General features: G+C 40.0%; 1 protein-coding gene across 4 annotated transcripts in view; it reads right to left on the reverse strand.

Annotated features, from left to right (window-relative positions):
* Positions 1-209: 209 nt before the first annotated feature.
* NR1H4 (nuclear receptor subfamily 1 group H member 4) overlaps positions 210-12,920 on the reverse strand; it is a 43,017-nt gene continuing 30,306 nt past the window's right edge. For 3 of the 4 annotated variants that reach the window (XM_063133734.1, XM_063133735.1, XM_063133736.1), the window contains 3 exons: positions 11,359-11,505; positions 2,070-2,183; positions 210-789 (listed from right to left, as the gene is read on the reverse strand). In XM_063133734.1, the coding sequence (XP_062989804.1) occupies positions 551-789; positions 2,070-2,183; positions 11,359-11,505 (500 nt within the window). In that variant the 3' untranslated portion in view covers positions 210-550. The remainder of the gene's footprint in view (positions 790-2,069; positions 2,184-11,358; positions 11,506-12,920) is intronic. The other variant, XR_010025804.1, reaches the window with a different exon arrangement.

Consider the following 12,920-nt stretch of genomic DNA (forward strand, 5'->3'; position numbering starts at 1 on the left):
TAGAAGCAAGTTCTAGGCTGACATTATTAGGACTTACTTTCACATTTATTTTGGACAGGAAAAAAATAGTATTTAACTTCATAAATGAACATTTTTGCCATGGTTAAACAGAGAAAAACACGTTTGGCCAGAGTTATTTTTACTGAATTCCTTCAGCAACAAGAACATTATTTATTAATGAAACATTTAAAATAAGTAGTGTGCAATGAACAAACATGGAAATCTCATGATTTTAAGAGGAAGGAATGGAGATATGATTAGTTCAATTTCAAGAATAAGATATCTACTTCTGAAGGAGTCAGTTTGGTTTTGTTCCAAGAGGCTTATGTGCCAGGATAATTTACTCTAGCTTCCCATATAAAAAGTCTTTTACGTAACATTTGGTAAATAGTAAACAATATAAGCCCCCATAAGGAAACTTTACTATGAATGCTTCTTGGTGCTTTAAAATAAATTACAAAACAAAGAATCTGATCCTGACTATATTTATGAGGAATAAGTTCCATTGGTTCCAAATTAAATGATAGGATTACCATCAACCCCATTGTTATCACTGTACATCCCATATTTCACAAAGAAGTGGTGTAAACTTGTGGTCATTGACTCTCCAAGACATCAGCATTTCCGCGTGGTGGTGATTAAAAGTCCGCAGTTCTGTAAGACGGCCCAGGAGGCATGCAAAATGTTGAGGAGTATCTGTGTGATAAAGCTTGCAGATTTTTTGCAGAACGCCAAGCAGAGGCTCTTGAAGCCTTTCCACAGAGTCTCTGTCCTGTATATATGGCCGGTCTGGTTTTATATTTCAGGGAATTGGATGGAGGAAGTGGGAGGAGAGAGAAACAAATGAGCGTTATTTCAAGTTTTGCCAATTTGCAGTGTTCCAACTGCAAGTGAAAGTCTCATTTAACAAGCCATATTGTTCATGTCTACACCTATAGGTGTAGAAGGAGGGAGGGGGAAGGATCGTGGACTTACCTGCTTCCGTGACTTACCTACTACATCAACTAATTTGTGGTGGTGCCCAGGGCCCCAGTTCAAAAAAGATTGGAACCCCCTGCTAAACACTCTTCCCTGGGAATAAGGCCCAGTGAATTCAGCGGGGTTTACTTCACAGTAGACACATACACTATTATGCTGTTAATTGTGCAAAGTCAGTAAATTTACATTTCTAGCCTGAAAGGCATTGCATTAAAGCTGTATTGAGATGTGTGTGTTGTTTTTGTTTTTGTTTTAAAAAAATACTGGATAGCAGCCTCCCTTCAATGGTAAATAGGATGTGGAGGGAGGAGATGCATTTTGTTAAGAAAATGTTAACACACACTCCTTGCACCTAAGCTACAGTTCCAATCTGGATCAAGGGCCCTGGTGGCTGCTATTTAAAAGCACACACACACAAATGTGAATACAAATTTAATTTAACATGTAGTTTATTCCTTATTTCACTTTGGTATAATGCTAGGTGTGTTTTTATGAAACCCCTAAAATTGCAAGATCTGAGGTAAAATCATGGCAGCTCAGTAATACTGTTCTTGCACAAGAGTAGCTTGTGCAGCAAATGTTTTCCTTGAAACATTAGCAAAACCATCATCATTATTATTATTATTATTATTATTATTATTATTATTATTATTATGCTGCCCTTTTCCCAATACTGGGACTCAAGGTGCCTTTACAGATTAAAACATATACTATTTATTTATTTATTGCATTTCTATACTACCCAATAGCCGAAGCTCAAAATACAGTTAAAACATATAAATAGAAATACAAAAGTTAAAAATATAATTAAACATGCTGCAATATTAAATCATTTAAAAACTTTTAAAATACAAATAATAATACATAAAAATCCAATGCATAAACGCAAAAGCAGAGATCCAGACTATTCTCCAAAGGCCTGCCGGAACAAAGTAGTTTTTGCTAGCTTCCAGAAGCATAGCAAGGAGGGAGCCGGTCTAGCTTCCCTGGGAAGGGAGTTTCAGAGCAAATGACGTTCAATCATATATTTTTGTTAATCTCCTGAATTTCCTCTCACAAAGATCTATAGTAATTAATTGAAAACAAATTACCTGGGGATAAGATAACTATTGCTGTGAGGAGAGCATATTCTTCTTGGGTCATCTTCAGTTCCGCAATACTTTTATAGAAATGGAACATAGGTGTTATATATTCATCTGAGATACCTATATTACAAAATATAGAGAAGTACTTAAATAATACATCACTAAAACTATAAGTGTACCAATATATAGTCAAGTATCACAATGCTAAACATATGGAGCACCATTTATTATGATTTATCTAGCACATTTTATATACAATGTGTTTTTATCATTCTTATGTTTCATGTTCAGCTTGTGAAGCCACTGTTATTTCCATTTAGCAGACAGGTCACTGAAATGCAGTTTCTACAAGGCCACCAAAAAAGTCCATGACTGAGCCAACATTCGCACCCATGTCCAACTCTAATGCTCAGTCCATAAGTCCAGATCGGCTCAAAACCACAGTAGGGCCTGATCTACATCAAGCAGAATACAAAACTTTGAAAACCGTTTGAAATGGAGTGTGTCTTGGGTCCTTACAATAGTCAATACTGTTATAAACCATCATGAAGCAGTAGTGTAGATCCTGCTCATGTGAATAAAACAACACTTTGGACCTAAATATCTTTCCCTTTATTTCCAGAATTCAGAGGTGAGTGTGAATATTATGTAGCCAAATGACACCATCAATGTAAAAGAGGGAGACAGGGTAGCCATGTGTCTTACTTTATAGAGGGAAGTCCTCTAGTTTGAACAGCTGTCAGCAGACAGTCCTCTGTTTGAAGGCATTCTTTATTTGAAGGGCTGTCCGGTCCAAAACCGGATTAAAGATAAAGAAACGTAAGAAGGGGCCTTGAAGTTGCCCATTAACAGTTTAGTACCTGTACAGAGTGACCATATGGAAAGGAGGACAGGGCTCCTGTATCTTTAACAGTTGTAGAGAAAAGGGAATTTCAGCAGGTGTTATTTGTATGCATGCAGCACCTGGTGAAATTCCCTCTTCATTACAATAGTTGAAGCTGCAGGAACCCTGCCTAACATGACAAAAGAGGGCAGGGCTCCAGCAGCTTTAATTGTTGTGATGAAGAAGGAATTTCATCAGGTGCTGGATTTGGGGCACAAGGTGGGGAGTGGGAGGGGGAAAGCTTTGTTTGTATAAGCACATTAAAAAAAAACCATTTCCAATTCAAATTTCAAGATGAAAATAGATGCATTTTCTAGTCATAAGTAATGTCTGAAAGTAGTACTATAACTGAAAGTTTTCTGAGGAAGAGATCACCCCTCATTCTAAGCCTATGACAGAGGCCTTGTAGGGCCTGCACATGTTTCAGCAATAACAAGTATTTATCATTGTCCTCATCTGGCGAGAAACAGAAAGTGAGGAGAGAGTATAGCACAAACACTATGGTAGAAAGATGTCGCAATCCAAAATAATTGAAACTCAGCATGATTCAACACCCAAATTAAGCAACAGCCTGAAACCTAAATAAGATCAAACAAGTGGGAAAGTCCTTTTCTTTCTCTCTCTCTCTCTCTCACACACACACACACACTTTCAAATGTGTGTTTTATTTAGATACTCATCATACTCTGACAATATCTCCTTTTAATCACAAGAGGGTGCTATTTTCCTGGTAATGGAACATACTCTATTGCCTGTTCAGCAAATGTCTTCAATATAAACCAAAGGGGGAAATTACATTATTTAGTTGTTTGAGGTCTCTTTTCCTCATCTCACTTAATCGATTCAAGTTGTAAAACTGAGTCACTTAATGGTAGGAGTGGGGGCCTGTGGCCCTCCAGATGTACTTGGACTACAATATCCATCATCAGTGGCCATTCATCATACTGGTTGGGGCCAATGAAGTTGGAGTCTAAGGACATCTTGAGGACACCGGTTCTTCATCCATGCTTAATCAACTGAAGTTGTAAATAGCTGATCATTATTAATAATTATTGTGTTTGTAACAATGTAATACCTCTCACTGTACACTCACATACACACCAGTTCCAAGGACCCATATACTGGTAGTAGTGAAAGATCTCACTTCTTGGTAGAACCACTAGGGAAGAGAACAACATAAGTCCTGGAGCTCATCTTGACGATGGTGCTTTGGTGCCTCAAGCCCACAAAGCCCCAAATCTGTGCTCCTTCACATTATCCCCATGAGAAACAGTGAGCGTGAGGCTTTGCTTGACAGGAGGAGGAGGGCCCGTGCACTGGGCACCTCCTTGGATCCCAGGTTTTGTTTTGTTTTTTGGTTTTTTAAAAACTCTTTGTTTTGGAGGAGGCGATGCGCTCAACCCCAAGTACTCTGGCTTAACTGGATTGTGGATCACTCTTGAATCACCTCTCTAGACAACATAGATCTACACTAGTGCACTGATAACTGTTGGGCACAATCCATGAGCTCCATCCGACAAGTATTTTATTGCACACTTGTTACTGGACACTCATGGATTTTTGCAGGTCCCTCTCATTACGTTGTCTGTCTCCGGTGCGCCTCCCACCTCTTCTAGCCTTCTTCGCATGACAAAAAATATCCTAGTAAGTCTGACTTATTTTTAAAGATAGAAGTTGCCATTATCTCCTGCTGTGTGCCAGAGAAGCAGTGGGATCAAAATAGCCCACTGAATGGGCCACGTGCACATTGTTTACTTCCTCTTTCAAAAGAGGAAGTAATGAGGGATAAATCTAAGTCTGACTGATCGTTCTGAGATTTCTTTAACAGAATAAAATATTCTTGGGGAGGGGATGCCCATTTCAATAAAGTTTCAGCACTAAAACAAAACAAGCAAATAAGCAAAAGGGGGGAAAGGGAAAGGAAAGGAAAGGAGGGGGGAAACAACGAAAAGAAAAAGACAAAAGACAACACAACTTGTGACACTTCTGAGAATGAAAGCAAGAAGCCAAAAAATATAACTTCATTCACCTAATATTTTATATGCATCAGCACGCTAACTGAAAGCGTCTATGAAATGCTGCAGCATGACAGGATGCATGGAAGAGGTTATCTCAATACAGAGATTTACTGTGAGTTGTACACTACCTTGGGATCCTTGGAGAAAAAGAGGGATATAAATGCTCACAGAAAAAATAGAATGTTATAGTACTTGTATGCATATTTCGGTAGCTGCTTTCCCACTAAAACAGGGATTTAATTAAGAGCCCAATAATGATTTGGGAGCACCTGATGCCACAGCATTTTCAAATAACAGGAAACTACTTGGAGCCTCATGTAAAACAGGATATAAGAGCAATTTTCTATTTTATTGTATCAAATATGTATATGATATTAGGCCTTTCTGCTTCAGTTGACAAAGGTGAGATTATAAGTGGATTCTGAGCACCTGTTCACCTGAAACCCATTCCATGATGACATAAATCTATATAATTATATATTATCTCTGCTGGACACTGTGAAAAGTCTATCAACAGTAGGGACTTGCTACTCATATATATTCTGTATATCGTGTTTCCTTTTGAAAGGCTTGGATCTTGTACTGCTTAATTAAATAAAACTTCACTCTGAAGGATCTGTTCCAGAGGGAGGGAGGGGGAGGATCATGGATATACCTGCTTCTGTGATCTTCCCCCAGCATCTACACGGCCACACAATGTCCCAAAATTAATGAGGGATGTTGTGGCCACCATTTTTTTTTAACAGAAGAAGAGCTGCACGCGCGCACGGCAAAAAAGGTAAAAAAAAAAAAAGGGTGAAATTGCTGCCCTCCCCATGGGCATGAAGCTACCCCATGTGGCTCTGTGCCCATTTCAGGCCCCGGGATGGCGCAGCACACAAGCTGCAGTCCTCCGGATGGTCCCGGGAGCATGGGGGAAATTGGGATAACTGGGCGACCAGTGGAGGGGTCATCCCTGCCTGCCCCTAGGATCCCCTGTGTGTCATTTGGACACACAGGGACAATCCAGGGATGACCCTGGGTAAAAAAACACCTGGTGTAGACATGCCCTAGAAATGGGCTTGTATTGTTGCATTGTTCTTCACGCATAATGGGAGATATGCAGGAAAATCTGTACTATGAAGCTAGTAATGCATATGATCTTCATGATTACATACTCTCCCAGTGTTACTGTAGCTTCAAGCCTTAAGTGAATTGTAGATTAACACTATAATCCTATTCATGTCTACTCAGAAGTAAGCCCACTGAGTAACAGGACTTACTCCCACACAGTTAACTACATTTTTATTTCTTTCCATGGTACTAAGTCAAATTATATCTATTTTTTCAGACTTGAGCTCATTATTGTACATCTTGTTTTAATTTCCCTTCTTCAGTAGTAAGCCTTAGATTTGTGTACTTACTAGAGCTAGATGTTTAAATTAAAAGACAAACAGCTGTAAGGGAGAATGTTTTGTGCTAATTAATTATGACTAAGACAGTTGTTAATATGGATGAAGAGATCTTTCATCTGGATAGTCCTGAAGCTGCCGGTGGATATTAAATCAAAGAATAAATGAGTTCTTATTTTACTGGGAAATAAACATTTTAATTACTCATTATATTATACTTTATTTCACAGTATCTAATCTATTCAAAGTGTTTTTTTTTCAATTCCAAAACCTTCATTAGAAGCTTTAGTACAATTCTATCGAAATGTTATCATAAAATACATTCCCAAAAGCCATTATAAATCCCACACCAAGCCTCCTCTTATTGCTTAATCCAATAAACTTGTGGTGTAGAACCTCAGGCCCACGGGCCAAAATCTGACCTGCCCCAGATCCCAGCTGCCTCTCTGGGGTTCCCTTTTCCCCTGACCCTTTCCACTGACCAGCTGTCCTTTCACAGTTTCGCAGCGTTTGCACATTCCCTCTACCCCAATTCTACAAGGCTAAAATGCCTCTCCTAAATCTTCTACTGGCAATAAGAGCTGTAAACTCAAATCTGCTGGCATTTTTCTGTATTTTGGCCCTGCCCCATTTTGCTTTCATCCCTGCTCACCACTGGAATGGTGCCTGATAGTCCCTGATAGCTTCTCCATAACTGACTTTGGCCCTTCAACTAGAAAAGGTTGGACACTCCTGAGATAAACCATACATTCAAACAAATGAAGGAAACACTTTTTGTTGAAAAACGCTCCCAGTGCCTTTTGAGCTGACAGCAATTCATCAGAAGAATTTTTATTTTGGAATCTGCCTTATTTTGAACTTCTATTTTGAAATCTGCATAGAAAAGCTATATAGCATGAGTTCCCAATCCATTTCTGGGCACAACAAGGTGCTAAAGTCCAGTATGTTTGGAACCTTAGTATCGAAAGAACTGTTTACTGACATATGAATCAGCTGCTGCCAGTGTGCTAAGGTCATCATCAAAGATCTTTCTATGGGTGCTCCATTAGATGGGTGGAGATCTGGGAGAGGACTTCCTTGGCTGTGGGCCTATCTCTTTGGAATTCTCTCCCCAGGGCTTTCTGTCAGGCACCCAGTTTAATTAGCTTTAGGTGTCAGGCTAAGGTCACTAATTATTGATATCTTAAATCTGCCCCCACCCACCCTCATAATATAGCTTCTGTTTGTGAATGCTAGTGAAAACGTTAAGCAGCACAAGCCTTTATTGGTGAAAACAAAGCAAGATGCTATTATTAGGTTAAAAAGCTGCCAGTTTAGGTGAGAGTATTGGTGTAAGAAACATCTGTTTGCGTAAGAGTTTATGCAGAAGAACTCAAGATTGCATCACATCTCACAAGCAATTTAGTCCATACTTGCGTTAATAATAAAGCTATACTGTATCAGCATAGGAATAAAACTGCCCAAAAAGGTCATCACTCTGGTTTCTTTATCACACACAAAATTGTAATGCAAAACAGTCAGGATGGGAAGGGGAAAATCATAAATGTTAAAGAGATGACAGAAGCTTCAGAGTCAGCATTGTGACAGGTGACAAAACAATGAACATTCCTAGGCATTTTCATATTTTCAGCTTTTGTGGTTGCATTTCTCAGAGCCTGACAATAAGACCTAGGTGACAGGTTGACACTTATCTCTACATAAAATCCATCTTGACACAAAGCAGTGAATGTTTTCTCAAGATTTTTTTGGTCAGAAGAAATTTGGATTTTCCCTGTTGCACATTCCAAATTAATATAGCAAACCTATATAATGAGTTATGAATAGATTGGGATGCGAGTATTACATATTAAAGAGATCTAGCCCCTGGTTGTACTTTGAAAGAAAACCCCATCAGTCTGATTCTAAGGAAATCGGAAAATGAGATGTAGGAAAGGCTTAAAACAAAACATCTGAGATATCTGCAAAACATTTAAGTAAACTGAAAGTATATTCTACAGTTATAGCATTTTCTGTTAAGTTTTAGCCTCTAATTAGAATAGAAAATGGGAAACATTCAGCTGGAATAAAAGCACAATGCACTGCTACTAATTTTTCAAAATATATCTAAATGCTGGATTGTTGCTATTTATGTTTTGCCACTATTTCTGGCTACAACACCTTAAAAAAACGTTTGGGGAATCGGGTCATAATGTTCAAATTGAGCTCATTGAATGCAGCTTGTATGCTGTTGCCATTTACCTGGAAGTACTCCCACTGTCCCAGAACCATGATCCAACCACTTATACAGCTGATCCAGTCATAGGATTTAGGACATGCTATCAGAAGCAAGAGATACTGCAAAGGATGCAGCTAAGAGCTTTATCACACCAGGGTTATACTGTGCAATCACTGCAAATTGCGTGAAAAGGACTCAGAAGTTTTCCACCTTATAATCTGCTTTGACTGTGAAGTACTCCCATGGATCCTGCTTTAATTGTGCTGTAAAGCCAAAAGAAGTGCAATATTCTGGTACTACTTTTCAAGCGTATCATTTGTTGTTTTCCGAGTGGCCACTGGGGCGCAGGAACAGGATTTGAGAAAAATTAAACAAATGCTTACATTTGCGTAAGCTTTAAAGATAAAGACATCAAAATTGGCACAGTAATAGATATTAAGGAGAGCTTTAAGCATACCAAATTTGAATCGATTTGGGCCATCCGTTGGTTTTTTAATGATTTTTTTTACATTTCCCCCCTTCAAACCCTTTGCAAAGCACTGCCACTGGGGGTGTGATTAAGCAACAACAACAACAACAACACCGACTGCTTAGCACTGTAGGGATAATTAGAGGGAAACAGGTACGTGGGATGAAGCTTCCAATCTCAGGTGCAGATCTTTAGATCTGTGAGTCAGATCCAGCCCACCTGAGCTCCTAATCTGACACTCTGGGGTTCCCGGGTTGCTCCACCCCCTTTTTCCTGGCCCCACCCCCTTTTTCCCAACAACTGATCATTTGTGGGTTTCCCAGGTTTTGTGCAGGTTTTTCTTTATTCTGAAAGGTTGAAATGCCTCTCTTAAGGCTTAGTTACTAGCAGTCAGAGCTCTAAACTAAAATATGCTGGTAGTTTTGGTCCTGCTCTTTTGCCTTCGATTATGAACGTTTTGCCTTCAGTCCTCCTGCCCATCACTGGTATGAGGTCCCAGAGACTTCTCCAAAATGGAATTCAATCCTTGGCCTAAAAGAGGTTCAGCCCCTCTGAGCTGCACTACAGAGATGATCACATTGGCCCTGTTCAGAAGACACCTTAAACCACAGCTTGAACCACGGTGAATAAGGGGGAAAAGCCTTATTCACCATGGCTAAAGCTGTGGTTTAAGGTGTTTTCTGAACAGGGCCAATGACAGTTCAGTCAACTGAGTGAAGGATGGTATTGCCCAGTCAAATGAAATCTAACTGTTTTTCAGTGCAGTAGCCCTGATTGGAAAACACTAGCAAGGCCATCAGTTAAAATACCCTCTACAAATAAAATTAAGTACACATGCAGTGCAATCCTATGCATGTCAGTAGGACTCACTCCCATGTAAATGTACGTAGGACTGCAGCATTCAAAGAGATCGTTGTGCCTAGTCCCAATGGTGCCTGGTGGCTTGGGAAACAGCAACAAAAGAGGAACTATTGAGCTTCTCTACATTTTTTAAAAAATGCTGCTACCTTACCAGGGCTTTCTACTTACGTTTTGTTTCTGGTATTATAATCAGCACTATTATACTGGTGGCTATGGGCACTCACATGGTTTGAAACTGAATACTCTGCATGCTCCATTCGCTTTAATGAGACAGCACCAGGTACTGGCGTAATTATAACGCAACACCAGGTTTACACACTGGGAGATCGTGCTCTTTCCCAGATATAACTACACTATCTCTGTTTGTTTGGTTAAGTAAAATTTCCAGGGGATAGTGCGGGAGACATCCTGGCTGTTGACAATGTCGTGCAATGGACTTGAAATTGTCCGAGAGTGGCCAATCATGACCATGCAGCAACAATAAGTTGCTCGTTTAGAGAAGTTCATTTTCTCTTTGGGACCATGATAGCAAAATAGGCGGTATTAGCTGATTAAACTTCCCTCATCTAACATTATTGTCATTATAGTGCGACTGAGGGCTAGATCCAGACTTTCGCTTGCAAGAGACTTTTCCTGTCCTCTCCTCCCTGTGAGCCCCCCACTACGTACCCCAGATTCTGCCCTGGAGGATCTCCTAACCTTCCAGAACAGATTTGGAGGGAGTGTAGGGGGAGAGGGAAACTGCTCCACTGTTCCATCAATAGATGGACAATGTTGGATTTCATCCAGAATTTTGACTTTGACATGGGTTTAAATCCTAACCCGGTAATCTATGAAGACTACTGGGTGGCCTTGAGAAAGTCACTAACTCTGTTACTTCAATTGCCGCATAGAGTTATTAGTGATAATTAAAATGCATTTTATACCCAGAAAAGAGCTGTAAGGTGATAAGTGCTAATAATTAATTGTTCATGCATAGTGGTAAACTAACGTCTAACATTTCTTATGAAGCTAAAGATAAAAGTCTCTACCCATCCACTATAACTCTGTATAGTTTATTCCAAATGAAGCCCTTTTGCAGACTAACCTTGGTTTTCTCTCCCAAACGTACACATTAGCATTGGTAGACTTGCACTGTCATTGTTATAACATTTGTAATAACTGTAGGGGGTGAGATGATTTTATTGGACTAGATGTGATAGAAGTATGTTTCACTGCTCTAATTTTTTTAATGCATATCATTGAACAAATATAGTTGCTTATAATGGAACAGTTTTATTCTCAGGATGTACATCTTTCTGATTAAACATTTACTTGATAACCTTTGGACTCAAAGCTGACTGAGTGGCTTACTACTGAGCACTGAGAAGCATGACATTCACATAATGGATGCTTTTTTTGCCTGGCATTTCAAGAACTAGTGTTGCTCTTTTTTTGCTATTAATCAAATGCACCTACCACTGTTGCGAATTCTTTCTTCTAGGAGGTCAGCATGCCCTACAGGAAGTTTCTTGTTGAAGATCTCAGCTGACCGAAGGAACATGGCTTCCACGGCTGAACCCTTTAGCAAAGCGATCTGGTCCTCATGGTCAAGGGTTTGAAAACCTGGATTGAAATGTGAAAATACCAAGCTAGCAACCAACATCTTTCGGCCAGCAAAGAATATTGTACAGGGGATGGTGGGGAGGGAGGGCGAGCTGCCAAAGACAGTTGATATGACTGAAGGTTTGGTACAAGATCAGCTGACTATCTGATTACAGGACATTATATGTGATGAGTGTATTCTGTTTTCTTTCTCGGGGCAAAAATCCACCCAACTTTCTCACGTGTGCACGTGCTTCTAATCTTATTTAAGATCACAGAATGATTACTTTCGAATTGATTAGCATTTTGCAAATTAAAATCCTGCTTCGTGTTAAAGGATATCTGGTTACATTATCATCTTTCAGTGCTCAGCTGAGGACCTTCCAAGTAGCTTCACTTTCCTTTTTTTCTGTTTAGCTTACATTACCGAAAGGAACTGAAACTATGAAAAGGAATTTAATACAATATTATATGGGGGGGGGAATAGAAGTGCATGTAGCTGAGAGAAGAAACATGTACTTAATGATCTGTTTATTCATATAATTATTGGAAAGATGGCATGATAATTGTTTCGTGTTTTTATCAGGGTTGCTTTCCATTGGTGACACCTTTCTTGACCAGCGTCCAGCTGACATAGATCGCAAGAGGACATAGAGAGCTGGATGAATGTGTTCTGGCTTATCTACATTTTGTTCTATGTCAGCCAGAGGTAACAAAAGCAAAAACAAACATGTCAGTTGCTGAACTGGAAAAGAGCAGGGACAACCAAAACCGACTCATTTAAATATTAGTGGAAGCTGGTCCATTAGGGCAAAAGTGACACTGCCCAACCAGCCAGTGCTCTCCTCCTTCCCTCCTTATTTCCAACCAGTACAATGGCTGTCAGCCTTCTCCTTAGCAAGTCTCTCAGTCTTGACTTGTCTCTCTTGTGGAACTCTGCAGGCCAGTCCCTTCTGCGCCTTATAGGCACACAACATTTTCCCCTTTAAAAGCAGGGGTGGGCAGCTTTGTAGCCTTCCAGATGTTTTGGCCTACAACTCCCATCAGCCTTCACCATTGGCTGTGCTGGATAGGGCTGATGGGAGTTGTAGGCTAAAACACCTGGAGGGCCAAGTTGCCCTCCCCTCCCTTAAAGGAATAAGAGGATCTTCAGAGATTATCTCTGTCCACAAAGGAGCAATGGAAGCAACAAGGAAAGGGTAGGGAAGATTGACAGGCCCCATGGATCCACTGGCCAATCAGAGTTCAAAAGGGTGGCAGGCGCTTCCACCCTCTGGCCAATGTGTTAGTGTGCTGGTGCCTGGGCTAGGTGTTGTTTTTCTTTTGCTTTCGATTGCAACTTAGTAGAGTCCTTCTGCTGCTGCAGCTATGAAGGAGAAGAAGCATAGGATTTGTTTTGTTTTAGTGTGGAGTTCAGAGGTTTAGACAGAGGGAAA

This window comes from Elgaria multicarinata, chromosome 9 (assembly GCF_023053635.1).
Source record: "Elgaria multicarinata webbii isolate HBS135686 ecotype San Diego chromosome 9, rElgMul1.1.pri, whole genome shotgun sequence".
Taxonomy (NCBI): domain Eukaryota; kingdom Metazoa; phylum Chordata; class Lepidosauria; order Squamata; family Anguidae; genus Elgaria; species Elgaria multicarinata.